This window comes from Cyprinus carpio, chromosome B24 (genome assembly GCF_018340385.1).
Source record: "Cyprinus carpio isolate SPL01 chromosome B24, ASM1834038v1, whole genome shotgun sequence".
Taxonomy (NCBI): Eukaryota; Metazoa; Chordata; class Actinopteri; order Cypriniformes; family Cyprinidae; genus Cyprinus; species Cyprinus carpio.
In genome coordinates this window covers 11,803,101-11,826,723 of record NC_056620.1, presented here as the reverse complement: position 1 = coordinate 11,826,723, position 23,623 = coordinate 11,803,101, and the positions used below count along the sequence as shown (strand labels likewise).

At 36.0% G+C, this 23,623-nt stretch overlaps 1 protein-coding gene across 7 annotated transcripts in view; it reads right to left on the bottom strand.

The window, feature by feature from the left end:
• mllt10 (MLLT10 histone lysine methyltransferase DOT1L cofactor) overlaps positions 1 to 20,361 on the bottom strand; it is a 50,260-nt gene extending 29,899 nt beyond the window's left edge. Inside the window, exons 1-9 of one of the 7 annotated variants that reach the window (XM_042751946.1) lie at positions 20,151 to 20,361; positions 16,520 to 16,682; positions 14,505 to 14,584; positions 10,361 to 10,486; positions 9,749 to 9,803; positions 7,035 to 7,144; positions 5,702 to 5,805; positions 5,385 to 5,478; positions 1,063 to 1,152 (exon numbers count right to left, since the gene is read on the bottom strand). In XM_042751946.1, coding sequence (XP_042607880.1) covers positions 1,063 to 1,152; positions 5,385 to 5,478; positions 5,702 to 5,805; positions 7,035 to 7,144; positions 9,749 to 9,803; positions 10,361 to 10,486; positions 14,505 to 14,584; positions 16,520 to 16,682; positions 20,151 to 20,225 — 897 coding nt within the window. In that variant the 5' untranslated portion in view covers positions 20,226 to 20,361. The remainder of the gene's footprint in view (positions 1 to 1,062; positions 1,153 to 5,384; positions 5,479 to 5,701; positions 5,806 to 7,034; positions 7,145 to 9,748; positions 9,804 to 10,360; positions 10,487 to 14,504; positions 14,585 to 16,519; positions 16,683 to 20,150) is intronic. The other 6 variants (XM_042751941.1, XM_042751940.1, XM_042751942.1 and 3 more) reach the window with 6 other exon arrangements.
• Positions 20,362 to 23,623: the final 3,262 nt, after the last annotated feature.

Sequence of the window (23,623 nt, the reverse complement as noted above, 5' to 3'; positions counted from 1 at the left end):
ATATATGAGTTGCAAGTAATCACACATGCTCAGTAGATCTCTCTCATTCGGTATCTGTTTAGGCTTGTTAAGTGCAAATCTAAGGAGCCTTTGTACAAATCAGAATAGTACTCATTATTTTATCATTACTAACTTATTTAATATTCATTACACATGCATGAACTGTAAAAAGAGAAGGGCATAATCCTATGAAAAGAGAAAACATGCAAAAATCGTGGTTGCTGTGGTTCTTGCATTCCTCTGCGGTATGCTCTCTAATACCGTGGTATTGCAATATTGCGACAGCCCTAAGAAGAAATCAGGTAAGATATCGCTGATTAAGATGGCTGCAGAGAGGCTGAATGTTTGAAATATGTGGGATCTGCTAGGGACAGGCAGAAATTTATCAATGATGATCGACAGATGTGATGAGCTCCTCCACACATTTCACACTATGAGGTCTGCTGGATTAGTATTTCAGATATCACCGTTATTACAGTAAGAAGAGAAAAATAGAGGCAGAGGCACAATCAAAGATGTTTTCCACACAGTACAGATCATCTTCTGCTGGTACGTACACATTTATTGATATGAGGCCATGTTACAGGGCCTAATCTTAATTGAATTAGATGGGAAGGCGAACAGGGCTAATAATGCTACATGTTTCATTCGGTATGGCTGCGTATAGAAAATTAGTGGAACAAATTACTACACTACCTATCAATACTGATTAAGCGTACTCTGTGGAACTAATGGCCATGACGGATGCTTTTCTATGAATACAGCACTCTTTATGTTGATCATTTGTGGCAGCACCAAAATACTAATCACTTTGAGTGATAAAAGGCACTCTTCTCCCTCCTGTGGCTTTAAAAGCTTTGTGGGATATGAAAAGTGTGCGTATGAGGGGCAGCAAAGGGTGACGGTGGCTCGTGTGATTTAAACAAACCTAATCACAGCGGTGCATATTTCGGACAAACAAGAGTTTTGGGCTTTGTGCGTTTACCTCATAGTCTGAAGTCATGAGGAGGGGGCATCAATCACACATGGCAGGAAGTGAGGTAGATCTGGAGGCTGCCTTACCTTCTTTTCCTTGTCATGGTGCTTATCCAAAGAGTGAGTGGAAGAATCACTTAAGCTTTGAGCCCTACTACCACGGCCTTTGCTCCTTCTCTAAAAGGTGAAAGAGGAACTTCGAGTTACCATTTAAAGTCTGTCCAATTATCTTTTTTTTCCTATTTCCTACTTCTGTCTATTTTTTTTTTTTTAGCAACAATGAAAATAGCCCTTACTGAGACAAAGGAAACAAATAGAAGACAAAAACGGAAGGAAAGAAGGAAAAATACATTGTCATGATAACCAATCAGGATGTTTTTGTATTTTGAGAAGCTACTCCGTCAAAAAGCAACATGCATGAGAATATTTGTCTGCAGGTTTGTTTATTGTAACCGTATGGCAGCATCCAAGGGCTATTTAACTTACAGGAATATAGTTTGGGAAAGCTAAAGTATACTTTTAAACTTTCAATTATATTTAATTTCTCTATTTAAAAAAAAAAATACAAATCAACAATATTTTCTTACCAACAGAAACAGCTGATATATATAAAAATGTGCATTCAAAGTGACATTTAAACTGACCAACTTAATATATATTCTCACAACACAATTTCAGTTCTTTCAAATTAAAATATGCCTCATTTCTTTTGAAGTCAACACTCTCTAATGCTGCTATTGTCAATAAATGCCATATAAAAACCTCAGGTCACCGAATGGTCTTTGTTTACCAGCAGCCCACTGAAACAAAGGCCTACATGGAAAAGTCAGGGGTTAGTAGCCAACTATTGAACTATTAATCCAAGAGACAGTGCTGATGCTGTCAGTCCATTAACATGTTGACAGGGAGACATGGTACATCCTGCAGAAACATCATGCTGTCATGTACAATAGTGCAATACCCACAATGGACGACAACAAACGAAATGGAAATGAGATGGAAAAAAATATTTATTTAAATATATAATTATATATCTTAATTATATTTACATAAATAAACACTACCATTTAAAAAGCGTGAAGGCATTTTAAGCTTTTTAAAGATGTTTTTAGGAAGCGTCTTTATATGATCAATAATACAGTAAAACATTAAAATTGTGAAGTATTATTACAACGTAATATTACACCCCCCCCCATTTAAAATATTTTCAAATGTAATTTACTTCTGTAATGGTAAAGCTGAATTTTCATTAGTGTCCCATGATCCTTCAGAAATCATCCTAATATGCTGATTTGGTGCTCAAGAAACATTTTTGCGCAGATTAATATTTTAACCCAAACTGTGATATCGTTTCAGCATTCTTTGATAAATAGTAAGTAATAAAACAGCATTTATTTGAAACAGAAATCTTTTGTAACATTAACATCTTCACTGTCACTTTTGATCAATTTAAATGCACCCATTCGGAAAGTATACATTTTTCAATTTTTGAAAGGTAGTGTACATTTAGATAAATGTAAATTATGATTATAAAAATACATATTTATATATAAGCCAAAGATGCTAAAAAGCCCAAATAAAACCATTAAAAAAAACCCCTGTAAAATATGAATGAATACATAAAATCACAACACTAACACAAGAAAAAAGACATGAAGACTCCAGCATCTATCACCAGTAACCAGAGTAGTCATGAATGCCTCAATGAAATAAAACTGTGTATAAATAAACATCACTAGCCCTCCATCCTCAACTCATTACAATCCCCTATGAGAACATCACAAAGCGCTGGCCCTGCCTCCAGCCCCTTACTCAGAAGACCTGTAGAGGACTAGCAGTATCTGAGAAGCCTTTGTTGAGTGGGAGGATAGACACACACACACACAGCACAAATCTGAGAAGCAGCAGGGGGCTGTGGCTCTAAAGCTCAGTGTAGCTCTAGGGCTGGAGTGAGTAAAACCCCTTGCCACACGTGCACGCATACACACACACACACACACAACCGCCCGAGCCCAAGAGTACACTGAGGACCAAGCGAAGCTGGACAGAAAACCACAGGCCATTATGCTGTCACCGAGAGCTGCCACTGGGCAGTCCATGTATCTCTCTGAAACCTTAGCCCTCTTTTTCTGAGAGGGGTATTAAGTGAAGGGGGAAATGCAGGAAAGGGGGGGATGATGGGAAGGAGAGGAAAGGAGAGCCACAGACAAAGGTCCAGTGAGTTGCTGTTGATTGTCAACGAGATTAAGGGGTTAAAGGGTTTGAGGGAGCTCGAGGTGGGGCGGCAGGGGCCGGACAGGGGGGCTTATGCCACAGCTCAGCTTTCAGCAGCTGTAATTGGACCATGAGTGTGAGACATTCGAGTAATGAGAGATATTGCAGATGAGGGAGTGTCTTTTTCGAAAGCCTGGTGCGTTCACGTGCGATTCTGAATGTGCAATAATGAGCGATGATGACATGGTCTCAACGATGTGCTCAATATGATTCAAGTACTGGCGATTGTAAAAATCAGTAGCTTGAGTGTGTCTGAAATTCAATAAATACATGAAATATACCTCCATATATGAAGCACTAATGGCAAAATACACAAACCATGACCATCAAATACTAACTCACTATTAAAACACGTGACTTATGGGGAAAACAACATATACACTCCTGTTCTAAGGAGTCTGGGATCTGTAAGATTTTATTTTTTAAGTGTTTGCAGTGTTTATTTAATCCAAACATAATAAAAGCAGTAAGTGAAATATTATTACAATTTCATATAACTGCTTTCTATTATAATGTATTTTAAAATACAACTTATTATTGTGATGCAAAGCTGGATTTTAAGAAGCCATTACTCAGTATTCAGTGTTTCATGATCTTTTAGAAATCTTTCTTACTGATTTGGTTCTCAAGAAATTTCTTTTTCAGAGATACAAACAGGTAAGGGGAAAAAAAAGTGAGAACATTGCGTGGATCGGAGGCATGCTCCACATGAAATTTCTTCTAAAGATATTCGCTTTACATGCTCATTTATAGTAACTTTAAGGTATTTTTGTATATTTTTATTATATGTCCAATACTAATATTTCACAAAAAAAAAAAAAAAAGCCCATTAACATCTTTTTGCAACGTTTAAAAAAAATCCAGACTGAATATACAGTTTTTGGTCAAAATCCCATGTTATAAAAGAAGTGCTATGCAGGCGATAAGACAATATTGGCTGATTAGACGGCAATGCTGACCTAAAATGCTAAATATTTGCCCTCTCTCTCTTCACCGTTCCCACATCTCTGACCTCAAATACATAAAATATTACCCTTTTTAGACATTGTTTTTAAAGTAAAGAGTAAAGAAAATATTATACAAAACTTCTTGAATCAATCAGGGACCAGTTGCATAAACTTAGCCACCATGTTAAGACTCTAACTTAAGCATTTGACCAACTAGCAGCTGCCAAGAGGTAATCACTAATCAGTCTTACTTTCCAATACAAATAAGACCAATCTGCCTTTTCATAACTGAATTCAAAAAGTTATGACCAGTCTTGAAGAAAGAAATTAAATGACTAACTTTTTAAGACTAGTCTAAACAGTTTATGCAACCGTCCCCAGTTCATTTACCCTTGTAAGATCACAAGTACCCTTGAAAAGACCCCCTTGTCGCAAAATGTGGCAGAAAGTCATACACGACAGTAAAAATGTGATTAAGGTGTGTACATGTTTATACTGCACTTCAATAATGCGACTAAAATAGGAATACTCCACGTCTTAATTCGATTTGTGTTTACTTCGACTATGACTTTAGCCGGATTAAGGTAATCAAAAATCTGTTTACATGGTAGATTCTTAATCAGAGTATTGTCTTAATCGTGTTAAAATCTGAATATTGTTGTCCATTTAAACATACTCACTGAAAGGTGAGGAGTTTGCATCTTATTATTATTAATTACAGATGAAAAGAGCTAACTTGTGCTGCTTAATATTTTTATGGAAACTGTAATTGTTTTTAATCAGGATTTTTTGAAGAATAGAAAGTACAGAATAGAAAACCCAGCATTTATTTGAAATGCAAAATGTCTTTACTGTTACTTTTGATTAATTTAATGCACCCTTGCTGAAAAATGTATTAAATTATTATTATTTTTTAATTATTATACAGATCCCAATCTTTTTGAACACTAGTGCATCTATATGCATCTGCACATCATCTTGAAAACCACTTAAAGATACCATTCAGATTTCCGGTACTGCAACTTTTATTTATACTCAGCCTGGATGTCCTTAATGCCTTAATTTCAAATGACAATTTCTCCAATATCAACGAACAAAAGCATAAATGCTGTGGGATCCACAACAGCGGTGCTTTGTGCCAGGGTGATACAGAGAGTACAGTAAAGTTTAGAAAAAACAGATTTTTACCAGTTTGCTGTAATGGTACTTGCAGTATCCACAGTATTTCACATTATCAGCATCTGAGCCCTGTTCTTCACACAACAACCCAGCAAACTGAGCGCTATATTCAAAGACAGAAAAAAAGCAACTTTAAAAAGACTGTAGATTACAATTAGTCATTTTTAAAAACTAGTTTTATACATTTAAAGGGGTCTCAAATCAATTAAAGGGAAGTCTGCTGTATTTAACATTTGTATTCCTATCCATTTAACTGATGACATAATTAAGGACATTAACATGCTTACAAGGATGTATAGCTGGAATATTAGGGCTCTGCAACTCACCATGTGACATGAAAGGCCTGTCGGCAGCCATGTTTGTTGCATGTCATGCAGGCTCCAGTAGCAGCTTTGCTCTCTCGGCCCTGTTCCTCACAGATGTAGCATGTCTAGATAGAAAAAAAAAACAGTCACCAAAGTGATTCTTCACATACAGAAAGCAGTTATTATGGTATATAATGCATTGCTGCACGGCCCACAGCTTGTTCAGCGTGAAGGCTCTACCAATTTAACAAGTCTCTCAGAAGCCGCCCTTCCTAACGCCTCGATTATTAGGCAAGTGATAACCATGCCATTTTAAATTGGCTCACAGTGAGGACTCAATTACCAACAGAGCTGAATCTATTTTATCCCAGATTTTAAACCCACTATTTCAAGCATGAGATTAAACTTGGCTCCTTAGTCCTGCGAGTCATCAGACACAGTACTGAATCCAAATCATATAACACTAACTGATTGTATTTTACTTATCTACTGCATTGAAGGGCATCCATAGAAAACAAAACATAATTAGGTTTTCAAATGAAAAATGAAAGAATGGTGTCATGATGGCATATCCCATTAGTACTTGATTGAACATTGTTTTCTTTACATTCATGGTTGAGCGAAAAAGTTTTAAGCTAACATCTAAACATTTGGACTTTGCAATTAGTCTTTAGTTTCAGTGACGTCAGTATTATAAACCTATACCTGCAAGTATTTAATAAACAAATTAATATTCACTCATGACTTTTAATACTTTTTCAGGCTTGGAAATGACAACTTAAAATAATTCTCTGATTACCTCTGTCTCCTCTGGCTTGCTTAGTTGGGGACACTTAATTTCCAGCGATATCATCAACTTGATTGCACAAATATTGAAACTGAACTAAGTAGGATGATGACATCACTGAACCGCCTTTAACTGAAAATTTAATGTTTTCTACTGTCCTTTTGCATTTACACACTATTTTCCTATTTGATACTGTAAAATTGCTTTGACACAATCTGTATTGTTAAAAGCGCTATATAAATAAAGGTGACTTGGCTTGATGAATAAGGATATCCAATGACAAATAAATATGGTTGGTTCTTTTCATTTCGGACCTTGAGTGTAAATTCCCATAACATGGATCTCAGCTTTGGTGCAGAATTTATAGCAATATTCTATGTTTATGTAAGACTGATGAATGTAGCACTTGGTCCCTTAAGAAAACACATTCACAGTATAGACCTAAACTCCTTACATGCATACTGTTTATATTGCTGAGCTGATTTATGAGGCCCTTATGTTGAGCCTTTGTTTTTCCATTGATATCCAGACTATCAGCATGTGTCTTTCAGTGGTTAGAGAACTTACCTTATTATAACGTTCATGAGGGACAGACTGGAGCACAATGGGTTCCATGGTGGATACGTTGGCGAACTCCACTTCTGGGATGTAAAGAGCACAAACCACATGGGCCCAACCTAAACAAGACACATGACAAATGATCAGTAGATGTTAAATAAAGTGGCTAAGGTTTAATTTTTCCTTTATTTCTATGCAAACCTGCTGTGAAGATGGAACTCGGTTAAAAAAAAAAAAAAAAAAAAAAAAAAAAAAAAAAAAAAAAAACAACAACAGTTGGCTAAAATTATTGTTGGTTTATTATTATTGGATAAAACTTATATGTATATATAGTTTAGGGGTTACTGCATAATTATATACTATATATATATATATATATATAATTGCTTTTTTTAACAAATGAATGAAAAAAATCAAATAACATTTTAAATTTAATAAAATTATTTAAATAAATTACTTTTGTTGTTGTTCTTACTTATTTTGAATAATATGATTTTCTTTTAAAATTAAGATGTTAAAAAGATGGATAATGCCAAATAGGAGGCTCTTATATTCAACACATCTTTCTGTTTTCAAATTTATTCGAGACCATGGTCATTTGTTTTCTCATAGTCGTGCTTATGGGGCACGCCTGGCTTCCTCCTCAGTGTGAAAAACACTTATTAAAGCATGTGGGCTGAGTGTGACCGCGAAGACGAAACACCCAGGACTGGAAGAGGCAGAGGCATATTCTCTCCTGCCTAGTGTCTAGACCAAGTGTTGAACCATAGGGTGTCATCACAAGCACAATACATAAATATTATATCATAATTTCAGGCTACTACTAAATCTTATCTCCAACATCAGCTGTCTTTCGACCACAAAACTGTGAGGATTTAGATTTAATAACCATATACTGCAATATGTTTGTTAGAGGAGAGCAGATGCTACTGATATCAAGTTGAAATGAACCTAAAAGAAGTCAACAAATGAGTTTTGTTTATCCAGCGTAAGGGCACAATAACAGGCCTAAACTTAAAGGTGAACCCATGAACTGTCTTTGACCCCAGCCTAAAGGGACAGGGAGGTGGTTTTTGTTGTTTTGAAGTCCCTCCAAGAATCCAGCAGAAGCCTATAAAACCAGGCAATAAAACCCAAGCACACCCCAAAGAACTTCTAAACCCCTCTGACAGAAGGGTGGCAAACGTAAAAAGAGAACAATTTGCCAAAGATGTCTTTAGCTTAGCATAAAGCACTCAAATAATCTTGTTTTTCAAATTCAAGTTAGAAAGAATACGTCAAATTTTGGACAAAAGCAACAATAAAAATAAAAAAAACCCTGAAAGGTTATACCAGGGAGGCAAAAACTGGTCTGAATGCTCCACGTGAAGAAGGATGCGTTTTTCAGTTTTTACACATGGTGTTAGGCCAGGTATATTCCCTGCTCAAGTGTTTTCATTTGGGATTATTCTTGTGTTTGCATAACTTAACAGAAGCAACACCTGTAAAAACCTCTCCATGTGCTGGTCTGGTCACTGCTGCTGAGTTTCACTCCTCAGTTGGCCGAAATGTATAGATATCTTAAAAGCACATCATGCACACCTACATCTCACTACTGGGATCATTGCTGGTCCAAACAAATACTTCCTACAATTTATGTTTCAGAAATCTTCACTCCTACTCATAAATAATGGCAAATCATGGAATGTTTATCACGAAGAATTTCAAAAGCCTTTTCAAATTCAGGCCAAAAAAAGGAGATTACATGGTCTGAAACAGCTAAATCGTAAGCCTGGGGCAATGATGTTTCCCTCATGGCCGTTAAACAGCTCACCACCCCTAAAGATGGGGCATGGTCCCGCAGCTGTGTCCCATGCCATGTTTACAGTCTCTGAGCTGCCCTTGCCGTGAACCCGGAGCATGAAGAAGAGGAGACTCCTCTCAGCCCCACAATGACCCCGCTGAGACCGCCCACCCATAAAAACAAGGTGAGAGAGATAAACACGCACACTTCCTAACCCCCTTTACTCAACTGCTTTAAAAAAAAAAAAAAAAAAAAAAGATAAAATTATGTTCCAAAAATTACATAAAACTTTTGGCTTGTTCAAATGAAGTTTAGAAGCATTTTAGAAAAAGAAACATTAAAAATACATCAGAACTCTGCATTTATTCATGGCAATGTTTTCCTGAAATCCAAATTAAATTACGTTTAGGTGAGACATACTAATTAACAGCTTATTGAAGAGATATGGTAATAAACCCTTTTGACAAGCAACATTTCTGTGATAATTAAAACTGCCAGAGGATAGCAGTGAAATACTGCATACAAGAGAAAGTCAATTCACTTCATTGTTTTTTTTTACTATGACTTTCATTAGAGGCGTAAAAATAGAAAGGTGTCATCCTCATCAGAGCATGTGTTCTTCTCAAGAGCTTCCATCATTTTATCACCTCACAATAAAACTGGGCTGACTTAACTTACTTTTTTCTTCATAGATTTTATTAAATAACTGGTACATTAAACACACTCAATCATCAAAAAATTAAAGCGAAATATAAAGCATTACAAAACCATGCACAGCGCCATGTGTGTTCCCAATGGCTGCCATGTCTAACATAATTTACGCTACTGGCCTATATTTAGCAAATGATTGACTGCAGTCTATTCTCGTCAATAACATTTAAAGTAGACCTAATGCTAGAGATGTTTTTCCTCAGCAAATGCAAAATAAAAACAGTCTTACCTCCATTATCTGTTCGTTTTAGTGCTCCGTCTTTGTGGGGACACAGCTCGCACCTCTGTGAAAAGAAGAGAAATACATGAAACCACAATTCATCCAAGCATCTGTGGGCCAGACACAAGCTCTGAAGGCTTTCAGGAACTCTACTTCTGACATGGACATCAAACTAAAGCAGAGTTTAAGGGTCAGACATCATTTTTTCCTCTTTAAACCAGAGAACAGAGGATCTTGGCAAAACTGATCAATGAAACGGTAGACAAGAGCCTTTGATAGTTGACTGGAGCTGGAAAAAAAATCCCTGAAGAGCTTCTTCTATATTCAAGGATAAAATAGGATCTGTTCTGCTATAGGAGAAAAACAGGTTTGGACAACATATTTCTGAAACAAATGACAGGAAAAGAAAATAAAACCCTGTGAATATAAGATGAATAATGGAATAAAGACAGCTAATACCTCTAATTTCTTTAGTGTCCTAAAGAAATGGGCACTGATACATGGTCTATTACACATGCATAAATACTATGACATAATTTCACTCATCTGTAAAGCCTTGAACAGGGTTAGATATTTGGGCATAACATTGTGCTTGGAACCATGCCGTTACTTGCCACATACCACTATGTTCAAAGTTTTTAAACTTCTGCTCAGTCTGCTGTCCTCCTCCTCTTTGTTACAGGTGTAGGACAGTCCTCCTCCTTCAGGGGTCTGCCAGCTTGGCTTTCTCCCCCTCCACCCTTTAATCTTTAGGAATGAAGTGGCAGAGCAGGGCTCATTTTTAGTATGTGGAGGAATGAGGACAAATGCAGAAATTTGGTTTCATAATTATTTTGGGAAAGGGCTTAGTTTTAAAACTGCTCCAGTAAGCTATGGTTTTCACAAATCTTTGTTAGAAGTGGCAAAAAGGCCACAAAAATATTATACATGTGACAAACCTGCGGATAAAAATAGGGAAGTCCTGTTTCTTTTCAGAATGAGAGCAGTTGGCATTGAAAATGTCTCTAACCTCATAAAAGGCTTTATGTGGGACGCCTTGTTTTGGCATGAATCCAGATCTTTCAACAAAAATGGCTACATAATGGGTTGTGTAACAAGTTTCCCCTTCTTGTGACCCACTATTCTTTTGCTCTAAACTGCCACTTAGGTTTCATGGCTACCTGACAGCTCACGCAAGTCACATGCACAGCCATCAGATTGCAGAGCTCTCAAAGGAAACTGCTGTAACTGCCAACACAACTTTGCCTATCCTGATCATTCATGTTTCCTTTACCTCAACCACCATCTTCTATAAATAAATACAAGAATGGCATTTATTTTAAGCTCCAGCATGTTTTAAGAAACAGGGTCATTGTGTAGGACACTAACATTGACTACAACACATTATAAACATGTAGCAAAAAATTCAAACAAATAGAGGCATTTCCTCAAATATGGCAGTTTTAAAAATGAACAGATCTTTTTTCATCGCTCTACAAGGATGTTGAATTTACTGAATTTGTTGAATGTAGGGCTGCACGATTAATTGCATGACAATCACATGCGATTAATCGTGCAGCCCTAGTTGAATGTCTTATTTACTAGGGCTGAAACGATTAGTCAAAATTATCGACAAAAAAAAAAATTGTCGACAAATATTTTTGTTGTCGAGTAGTCGTTTTTTTTTTTTTGACCGTATTTGTTTTGTTGTAATATGGTCCAATGTAAGAGCCTGCAATAACGTGGTTTGGAATATTAATTCAGCCTTACTGGATGCAATTCAAGAGAAGACAGACTGTAATTCACAGAAGAGCCGAACCTGCAATGAGTGGCGTTTGGATGGTTATGTAAACATTGCTGCACACTTTGCTCTCAATAACGAAATAAACACAACAACTGACCACTGTGTGAAAGGCAGTCTAAAACACATCTGATTTACAGCAATAATGGCGTTCAAGAGAAGACAGCAATATGGATGTTTGCGCAAGCTCTGAAGTTCGGTACTCCAGTGAAATCATGTCACATTTATTTATATAACGTTAGTACTTTATGGAATAGAATAGATAGTCTTAAATCAAGCAGCTTTACAGTATTAAACATGAAAAACCAGAGACAGTGTCGCTTTCAGTTAGAATTACAACCTGATTTTTTGTTATAAAGCAGCTCTCCAGTGTGAATCTAGCTAATGATAAAATCTTTTTATTAAGTGGGAAAAAATATTATTTAATTAAAGTGATGGTTTGGTTGGCAGAAATCAAAACTTGATCTAGCTCAGGACTGTTTTGATAATCATAACCCTATAAGATATTTTAAGAGAGATTATGTTGTGAAGGTTGTGCTTGAATAAAATAAGTTTATCCAAAAATAAAGGGTCTCATACTGTTTTTCATATCCATATGACTTACAAAAGGATATGTTAGGCAAAATGATGTCATTCAGTGACTTTTTCGTATGGCTAACTAAATGGTGAATGAGAGAGTTTATCTGTCTGTCATCTCATTTTGTGGCTAATATATTTATTTATATATATTAATTGTATAATAATTGTAATTACATAATATGATTTTCAAAAGCTGAAGTGATTACCTTTATTTATTTGTTAGAATATGTAGAACTCAATATTTTAACTAATTGCAAAAGCTGAATAATCAAAGTCTACTGATAAATCAGTGAAATAATTGACAATTAGTCGATTAATCATAATAATAATCGTTAGATTAATCGATTATCAAAATAATCTTTTTTTTTGCAGCCCTATTATTTACTGTATACTATTATTTCTGATATTTTTCAAATTTTCTACTTATATTTATCGTGTGAAAACGTATTTTAAAAAAGCATAATATGTATTGGCATATATAACATAATAGTTATTATTTTCATGTAATCACTATGTTACCACATGATACAAACTGCTCCACAGATAGCCAGTGATTAAATAATGTCAGAAATAACAGTGATTAAATGAATAATGGATAAAAAAGACATATGACCTCTGAAGCTAGACTGTGGACAGACTTGGGCCTGAGCCATAAAGAAGCTTTTTGTACAATTCTGATATTTTCAGCTTATGATATTTCAAACCTCTTATCATTCAGACAAGTAAAAAAAAAAGTTGTGTAATAGCCCACTATTAAGTCTGATAACATCTGTTATACTTACAGGCCTAAGAGTCCTGCCAAGTCATATTGGTTTTATATACATGGCATTCATACAAACCAGGTGTTTGTTCAGTACACATTGGAATATATGTGATATACGGTTAAGCACTTCAGCCCACAGACGCTATGATTTCTGAATTGTTATATGGTTTTTATAAACATCTCAAGTGCAAAGTCTAAAAACTTTAAGCATTTTAAAAGATCACATAGACAAACTGCAGTCTCACAAGGACAACCTGCTTCAAAATTACATGATACAAACACACACATGAATACATAAAAATACAGTTATCAATACAAGACCATGAAATTAAATATTGTGAAAATACATGATTGCAACAACCCCTGATCCAGACATATACACTTTATGAATGATGTTAAATGTTAAAAAGGTGACCATGTAAGTACCACCATTGATAATCTGTTTGCAGTAAACAAGTGACGCATTCAACACTATCCCAGAGTGCAATAGTGCCATTGTGCATAGAGAAGATTATAGTGACTGACTCTGTATGGAACTGGCTAGTTCATTTGCTTCTAGAGGTCTTAATAAATATCCTAAAACTGCATTCAAACTAAATACTGATGAAATGTTAAGAACATACTTATTTATAATTGTCCACATTTTGAATAGTCCATATGTAAATGATAAATAGTATGTGATGTCTTCACCATTTCATGTGCCTGATGCATCATTAAAAGGATAGTTAACCAAAAATAAAAATTAAGTCATCAAAGAGAGAAATCTAAAGAAATGTCCGTCTCGTGCTGACCTATATAAATGGCAGAGAATAGTGGCCAGCATCAAGCTTTTAAAAAAAGATGCAGAATTAGGCATATTACAGAATGGACCCACACTACCTAACAATATCGGATATTCCAAGTGTTCTGGGGGTATACAATAAAGTTTGGCAAAAACCAAACTGAAATTAAATGTTTTAGAGTCTCAGCCAAAGTCAGGATATTTGATGGAGAAACCCTTAAATTTTAGTTTGTTTTTCACCAAACTTTATTGTAGATCCCCAGAACACTTGGAATATATGGCATGTGTTACTTGCGATTATTCTGTGATACTTTTGCATCTTTTTCGAAAAAAAACACTGGCTGCTATTCCCTGCCGTTACATGGCCAAGTAGGATATTTCTTTAAATTTCTCCCTTTGTGGTCTGAAAAAGAAAGAAGGGAATACTGCATTACAACAACACAAGGTTGAGTAAAAAATAACTTATATTTATTTTTTTGGACAATCTATCCCTTTAACATTAGAGCATTAGCTCATAGACAAAACTTCAAAAGAAAAGATGAAGTTATTCCATGCACACGCTGACCTTAAATGCATTGTATTTTGATCAAGATAAAACTGGCTGATCACAGGGAATTTCCCTGAATGCCTAAATGTCCTTTGCCTGGCCTTCAACCATGTTTATTATAATATGTCCCTCATGCTGGCTACCACAGTTTTTGAAGTGAAATCTGTAAAACCAGTTCAAAGTATCAATTATAAATAATATCATCTGTCAAATGGAAACTGTAAACAAATCCACAATATACAAAAAGAGGAAGGAGATCTGGACTTCAGCAAAACAGATAGTCTGAAAGATTTATATAAAGATGAGGAAACTCACCACCCTGGCAGCACGTTCCTGTGATTCACATTTCCTGCAGAACCAGGGTCCGGTGGGGACTTGGACAATTCCATAGCAGGCTGAAACAACAGGAATGAAGGACAGATCAGTTAAAAAGACATGCTTCCAACTACTGTAAATCTGACAGCTTGATTATCTTGTCCTGTCAGGTTTCGAGATCAACATGTGAGAGTGTTAAAAATTATATTTTAAGCAATGTGTGATATGTAGTCCTACTGCATCAACATCAGGGTATGAATTTAACACCCGCCATGAGCCAAATGTGTGTGATTTTTGCACAGTTGTGGGTAACTCATGTGACTTGTAACATCTCAAACTGACACATGACAGGAAATGCTGTTGCTTAGATGCAAAGACCACAACAAAAAAAACATGTATGATTGTATCTTGCTGAACAGACAAAACAAAATGTAGCATGAGCACTTTGCAGAACAAAAGCGTGTGGGAAGTTTCCATGTTTTCTTGTGTCACCGGTTCCACAGAATTCAGTCTTATACATGAATACTGAGGTTCACTTATAATAGGTATTTTATAATTTTGGGGACAACCTGAACTAAGTTCTAAACAGACAACAGTGTGAATGAAAAGTGAAGTGGACCAAAAACAGTCAGTCAAGTTCACTATCAAGGCCAGGGAAGACTGCAAAGAGAATCTTTTTTGGTCCACTTACAAAGGCCTTTGCGTGTTTGTTCAATTTTACATATTTAAAAAAATATATTTTATATATTTGGACTGGAAAAATAAAAAAGCTGGTGAAACACTAATCATTAATCATTTAAGTTTGGTGGAGGATAAAAATCATACCCTGAATAAAATACTTTAGATAGACGCAAGAATTCCAATCATTGCTTTATAGGTATTTTTGCACAACGCAAATAAATGTTATGATTCCACTTATCAGAAAAGATCAATGATAAGCAACAAACTCACAACAGTCAGCCAATACAAAAACGTCTTTATCAGAAGCATATCCAAACACTAACATCTGTCTGTTAGTCTATAGGTGATAACTTGATCCATTTGTACTGGATCATCTTCAGTGAACTAACAAAATAGACACCAGTTATAGGATATTATTAGTTATAGGATTATCTGATTTGAACATATAAGCTTAAACTAAGTTAAACAAGAAGTAAATATTAAAAAGACATCCAACTATTTCCACGGCATGAATGATAAAAAAAAACAACAACAACAAAAAATATTTCTTAAAAGAAATGATCACAACAGGATCCCAATGTAGAAAAAGCAATCTTCAATGACAGGTCAGATTTCTACTTTACATCTAAAACAAAACAAGTTAACCGCAATTGTTTGCTCAGTTTTTCTTTCACTTGTCTGCACCCATTTAGTTACCTAAAAGGACAACTTTCTTCGAACCAAGGTATTTATGTATGTGAATATGTCATTTGAAGCGTCATAGAACCTAAAATAACACAAGACAAACAACTACACGCGCAGAAAACAGTCAAGATCCTGTTAAGAATCCCGGAATTAGTTTACGGCTTTGCTGACTAGCCATAAATGAGTGTTATCAACATATCTGTAATGACCTACAGAGTTTGTCTGAGTGTGACTCATCTCTGTTTCCATAGCTGTGACTGACACGTTGTTGGTCCTGAAACTGTGAAGATAATGAAAAGCCATGAGCGACATGCTGTTACAGCCGAGTAGCGCTGGTGCTAACATATAACATTAGCACTCCGACGGGCCTTCGGCAAACCGTTGCTTCACAGCAACCAACACATCTTAAAAACACCACGAATTAACCGTACAAATATTTTAAAGTTCTCAACTGTCATCCCAATAACGCAAACACGCTGCAGCGGTTAAACTTAGGTCATACTGCCTGTTCGGTTGAGCTAAGCTAGGCTAGGTTATGCTAAGCTAATTCTCAAACCACAACAGAAGGGAACTTAGCAAAACACCAGCCTCGAATAACCCGTCCCTCAAGAAATATAACAGTTTAGAGATGTCGAGACGCTTATATTTACCTTGGTGGACAGCGACGTTACAGCCGTGACCGTCGCAGTAGACTAGAGGGTTTTCGGCCCAGCCTCTCTCATCCGAGCAAACGCAGCAGCCTCCGATCATCTCCTTCATATTACTCGCCGAGTCGTCGTCTTCCTCTGCCAGATACAGCTCGCTGGATACCATCTACCATCGGCAGCGCACAAAGACCAACAAAAAGGCGGTCGGGCGTTTGTCTCACGAATCCCTATTTCCCCTGAAAGCCGTATTTTATGTCCCATTTCGATGAAAAGCCATATTTCAGTTGCGTTGTTGTTGAAGGCGGTATTTTTTGGGCTCAACACACAAACCCCGTACTGAAGGCTCTCGGGATGTGGAGGCGCGCGCGCATGCGCGGAAAGTCGCCCGGAGGAGGCAGCGGACTGGAAGAGGCTTCGCGGGGCTGTTTGATCCACGCGGCAAACGCCATTGGATTTGACCGCGAGCAGGGGACGAGCAACGGTGCACTACACTTCTACCACAAAGTATGATCCTCTGGGAGTTCTGTTTTTACACTGAAACGACGTTGCTTTACACACTCATTAAGCAGGTTCTGTTCACATTTGTTATTTAGGTCAAAATGAGGCTATCCTCAGACGGTTACCCCGAAACTCCATCTTTATATAGGCTATCATATTTATTTAAACGTTATTTAAGATAAAGGCAAATGATGCACACAGTGGAGTTTTGCCCTCAGAATTAATGAGTGTGCTCATTTATGCTCATTCTCATTTATTCTAAGAATAACAGATTTATGAGAATTGTGAAGCAGTATATCCCATTAATTTCATCAGTTTAGATACTGTACTAAGATATTTACATAGTAGCCTAGCCTATTGGCTATGTGCTGGATACAATTCTCACAGGGAATAATAATAATAATGCCACAGGGTAGGCTATATGACTGGTTTACATATTTTTGGGCATATAAACTGCCTGTCTATTTTTTTTTTTTTTTTCAGGCAAATTTGAGAGGTTACTGTCAACATTAAACAAAACTAACAAATGTTTAGGTAGCTTTCAGTTTAGCTTTTATTAACGTCAAAAGCTGCTTGCTTAGGCTATGACAACTGGGCCCATGAAAACGAAAGTGCTGTTTAACGTGAAAAAAGTAAACAATATATCATTCTTATTTTATTGCTCTGCTTTACGTCTTAACTCGCCAAATTTGTGAACGTGCAAATGAACTCTTTTAAAACCAAATCTGAACCGATTTGTTTTGGCATAGACCTTAACCCAACCGATTTCCATGTCCCCATTACACAACACGAACCCTTTAATAGGCTCCAGCAGCACGAAACTTCGTCTTCTTATACGTTGTGGAAATTAAGTTATAAGGTGAGGCGCTCATATATGAATATTACTAGTTTGTTTGTTTGTTTTTATTTTAATGTTGGCACTTATCGTCCCATTTAACGTTGTCCCCTTTGTGACTTGAATAATAAGTAGGCTATATAACATTAATTTAGGATATTTTATTTTGACTCTTTATGAGCTTAATTCAAGAAAAGCAGCTCGCTGGCATTCGGCGTTTTTGGATAAGGTCAGTCTAAAATGACCATAATCTAGCTGTGAATTCATAACATTTTGAAGTGTGTTTGGTGCACAACACCAGAATCAGCTGTTAGGGTTGGTTAAGGCACTTCCGCAGTTGCTATGGCTCACAACCCTTGGCGTTGAATGATACTGGGTAATTGTCAAAGATATTTGGACCTGTCATGATGTCCATCAGAATTTTTGGTGAGTAGCCCACCTGTTATTCAAAGCAAGCTGCCCCCGCAGTACAATATTAATGCAAGAACATTCCCAGTTAGGCTGCATAAATTAACTTTACACACTGAGCATAACGTTCAATGTTTAATAATACGAAATTTTTATTAATTTATATGCAGTCTTCCTATATGAAATGAAATGATGTAGTAGTCTATAGAATTAGTCCTTTGGTGGGTTTTCCTGCTTTAGCCTCTTTTCACTCTAGAGTTTGGGGTTGTGTGTGAGGCTTGTCGGACTTGGAGCAATTTATTGTGGGGGTGGGTGAGGGGGCAATGTTGAGTTGTAATGTTGGATTAATTTATACAACATCAAGTTCAGCTAATTGAGTTGACATACGCTGCAATAAACAATTTATTTTCGTTGATATTTTGATAGCGGTAGTGTTGTCGCAAACCAATATATGGTTCTGTAAAATCGAAAGCAAAAAGAAAATTCTCATTTAAACACATGATAAGATTTATTAGCTGATATTAGACAAATGTTCTTAAATCAAACTATACTACTATATGTACTATTTGTATGTATTTTTGTATGTATTTTTTTTATCAGAGATTAAGTTAGTGCTTCAAAAAAAGTTTACAAAGCCTTGACATGTATTTTGAAATAAGTTGTCACCTATAGTTTAATGATGTGTAGGCCAGTAGGTTTATAGACCCAATAACGCTCTTCAGGGTTATTTACATCCACAAAAGATTAATATCGTATCCTCCTGAATTAGATCTAACAACTTGTTTCGGTTAGTTTACTAAAATGCCTCTATAGCATCATCCCTTATCCTGTATCTAATGAATACTGCATCTATGAAAGTCAGTAACCTCATAGCTTATATCTAAACAGTCTAATGAAAATATTTAATATAATATTACATGTGCTTTTTTAAATAACCTATATTTAAGAATAGGCGTTGTTGGCTTTTTTCACATGAAGGGGCATAGGCTAACGATAAGGTCTGTAACGAATGTCCAACAGAGAGGGTGCAATGGACGACGTGTTTTTTGGGGGGGTACGGTGTAGAAGTAATAAGAGTTTGCCTAAAGCACGACTCACGAGCTCTCTTTTGCGCAAAGACTTGTGGGTAATTCAGGGGCAGGCACATACACAGATATGACACGGCAGGGTGAAAGGTTATTTCAGCCCACCCCCAACCTGTAAATTCAAGTTGCATGTACCAACTCATACGTTCTGAAAGAAGAATGTGTTTGAGATGGGAAGGAACTATTCATAATGTTGGCATAAAATAACAACTCGCTATATTTATGCTTGTTTCAGAAATGTAAATGGAGATTAGTTTCGAGTTGAACAGGGATTGTTTAGCGAGTCGTGTTTAAAGTGTGCCTCGTGATTTTCATAGACACGATAGAAACTTTGGACTTAAAGTCATGAAATTGTTCTTTGTGCACGTGTGTACAAGAGATGTTTATCCCCATTTATGTTTAGAATGTATGCGTCCCACGAGATGTTTGCATCTTGTTATTGAACGTCGTTCAACATTTACTAAATCATCTTGAAAGCAGATTTTCGCCTTCCATTATTTAGTGGAGCAGTCGTGCAGTGTTTTGCTTGTGGTAGAACTTCAACGGCATATATAGATCTCTTTACTTCCGCCGTGACTTTTTGTAAGCTATGCCAATTTATCGTGCATGCAAAGAAAACATTTTACTAAAATGTCAACTAAACAGTTGGCTTAATGTGTCATTAAAGAAATTAGACACAAACTTATTCGAAATCGCTGAAACATTTGAGCTGCCCCTTATAAAATTACTAAACAACCTAAATGCAAAGGAAATGTGTTCTTTGTTCTTCTATTGTTAGCTAAAGCGCGACGAACAAACGTCCTCTTACCTCACTCTCTCTAATGTGAGAAGCTTCTTCATCAAACTTTGAGCTCGCGATCCTTTGCGAAAAGTATGCGCGCATTTACTTAATTTAACTTAATGATAAATGGGTTGCAGTGAGCTTTTTTATTTGTCACCGGACATCTTTGCCATGCTGTTTGAGACTCCGCGCACGTTGTAGTGAGGTAGCCCACGCGGACCCCCACTTGGCGAGTCCGTCACGTTTTGAGGGTCCAGGGCCCATCCTGATTTCATTGCAATAAATGACTCCAACTCTCAATTGTCTCAAAATAGAAGTGACCAAGTCAAAAAGATTGAATTCTTCTCTTCATTATAAATAAATCACGCATATGAAAACAACAAGAGTTTTAAAATGTTGATTTATTCACATATAAATGGTTAGAAATCATCTTAATATATAGTAACAGCCTTATATTAATATTTAATGATAATGCATCACCGCATTTCCTCACTAACTTGCAGCGTACCTATGCATGCACTTCCTAATCCTGGTGATCAAAATTAAACTGCGTTTGTGATTTTTGTCAGATTAACTCAGATTTGTTAATATACGATGTGTGTTTTTGTTTTAATGAATTTATTTGTATCCTATATATTATAACATATCCTGTGCGTAGTGTAAATAAATAAATAAATATAGGCTATTTAAAGACGACTCCCCAGACTGTGGAAATAAGCTGATCATTTCCAGTAAACTTCATTGGAAGTAGCCTAATAATATGATCAATGATTAATCTGAGTTATCCTGATTTTCCAAAAGTGATCAACTTTAAAATAAATCTTAAAACGGGAAAACAAAACAATTCTGAAGGCAACCCGATGCACACTGGGTCGTTGATCAATCATTATCACTCATGTCACAATTGAGGGCTATTCAAGCTGTGAGGTTTCAGAATCAAAGGACCAGGACCTGCGTGTTGTCTTTCAAATGATGTGTGCCCCTTGGATAAAAGTTATAGAGAGTTCAGTGAAGGTTGGAATAAAATTGACTATTAACACTGCAGAACGTTCAAATACCACGTGAAAAAAAAAAAAAAACTATCAAATCGCATACACTAACACGTGGAACAGCTCATTTATGCAGGTCCAATAACATTAGAGAAATTTTCCCATCGTTAAATAGCCTACATTTGTTTACTGCTTGTCAGAACAACTACCTAGCCGCTCTCTGAGCGTAAATAAACTCTACAAGTGAGAGAATAATTATAGAGCAGCTGCAGCATAAATGAAACGCTTATGAAAGAGTTAACGATTGTGTCTTCTTTGTATACATATTTGTAGCATTTATATGTATTTATATATTATGCTGACAATATTTATTTGACATTTTATATATATATATAAAAAAACCGTGTGTTCTTTAAATATTTGCAGACATTCAGGCCTATAAACATTCAGTTTGACCGTTTGTTTAACAAAGCAGTTGCAGCAGGAGCCACAGAAACAAGGAGCTGCACTAGGACTCAACGCTGAAGGTTTAACAGGAGACCGAGTGCTCTTAATCAACAGGACGACGACTCACTTCTAGGAAAGGTTGCCTATAGAGTGACATAAACTCCGTTGAAAATCTTTATGAACTAGAGTCGATTTATGTTACCGCCCCTTGCGAATGAGTGAAGTGGGATTGTGTACATTCTGACAAATACCGATGCTGAATCTGGTACTAAATGAGCTGTGGTGATTAACACGAACCACTTATATAGCTGCCTGTGCACCCCATAATCAGATAAACGCGGATACAGTATAGCATAATATAACAATTCATTATCAAGAGCAATACTTGACAATGACCGCATAGAGCGTTTACTTGATCTAAACAATTTTATGTCAAACTTATTTCAACCAATATATCAATAGACCTAATCAATTAATATTAAGTAATATGATGACAAATTAATCATCCTGAACTAGCACTTCCAACAAAAACTTGTATAAATCGTATGATGCACAGTAAAGTCCAAACCCATAATATGGCGCTGGCTTTCTCGTCCCGGGTGGTTTGCTTTTTTATAATAGGCAAGATGTGAAGGGTGGTAGTAAGGTCAGGTCATTTGCATTCAAATGATGGAATGACTGAAAATGCATAGTTTCATGAAAAATCTATTTATCTTTTTTGTAGTCTACCATATAACATTTGCAGCAAAACATCGAAACTTTTGAGTTTTAAGAACCACCTGAAAAGCAAGGCTTTATAAGTCTGCCCGGTTATACACTGCATAAAAAACAACAGTCATCTACAGAATCACTTCGTATTCTACAATGGGAATTTCGAATACTGTATCAGGAGTGCTTAGTGTTTCATAACATGTTTGTAAGTTTTTACTAAGAGTTTCGCAAAATATTGTACATGCATTTAAGATTAGCAGAAGGATTTTCTGTCAAATTATGTATGCCTGAAAAAAACGGTATTGTATTGTAGTTAAAATGACTTTTTTTCTGTTCATTCTCTTTCCTCACCATTGTAAAACGACATATGTCTGTACACTGACACAAACGGGGGAGGGGGAAGTCTTTGCTTCTGAAGACCAGTTATTTTCTCTTTCACGTTAGGAAGTGGGATGGAGGCCTGCCTGATCTGAAAAAAAAAATGGACCGCAAAAAGTATGAATAATAGCCCATCTTTCTCTTCACACTCTTATACAGACCTAGTGTAAAACTGAACAATTACGAGGGTATTAGAACATGCTGATTAACGTACAAATTCTATTATTATTATTATTATTATTATTATTATTATTTGTACACACGTGTTTCTTGCATTCTTAGCTCCTTCTACAATTTGTATATCTTGATCGACAGTTCTTGTTTCAGGATTTAAATATATATATTAACTCCCAACTTGGGAAAAATAGCTCTGAAGATTTCTTAAAGCATGGCATTTTTTTTATTATTCTGCACACGCTGTTACCTTAAAGAGCGTGAGTGCACGCAGATATCACACGCACACAAAATGACAAAAAGCATTTAATGTATATTGTGATTCATGTTGATTACATATACAAAACAAAAAAAAAAAAACACTATAGGCCTACACAATGGTTTACGACTCTCTCTTTTTTTTTTAATTCAAACGAGTTTTGGGATTGGTAAAATGCAAACATAGATTTTTCATTCGGTTTTTAACTTGCCACTTAACAATGTTTGCTTCAAATTCCAAGTTTTATCTCTGTTTGAGTTAAAATGCTTATCTCCCTGAAACAGATGCATTAAATTTTGCAGAGTGTATAAAGATAGCTATTTAAAAGGATAAAACGCATTTAAATTAAACATAACGACAATGTTTAATTCATAAAATAAATAATATAAAAAAGATGCACATCATATATATGCTGCCTAACATACCCATCTGTCAGCATTAATAATTTTACACAACCACGACAACACAAAGTTGTAACAAGACTCCGACAAAATGACTAATATTAATTTCTAAGCATGAACTTATCACTAGCGAATTATTTG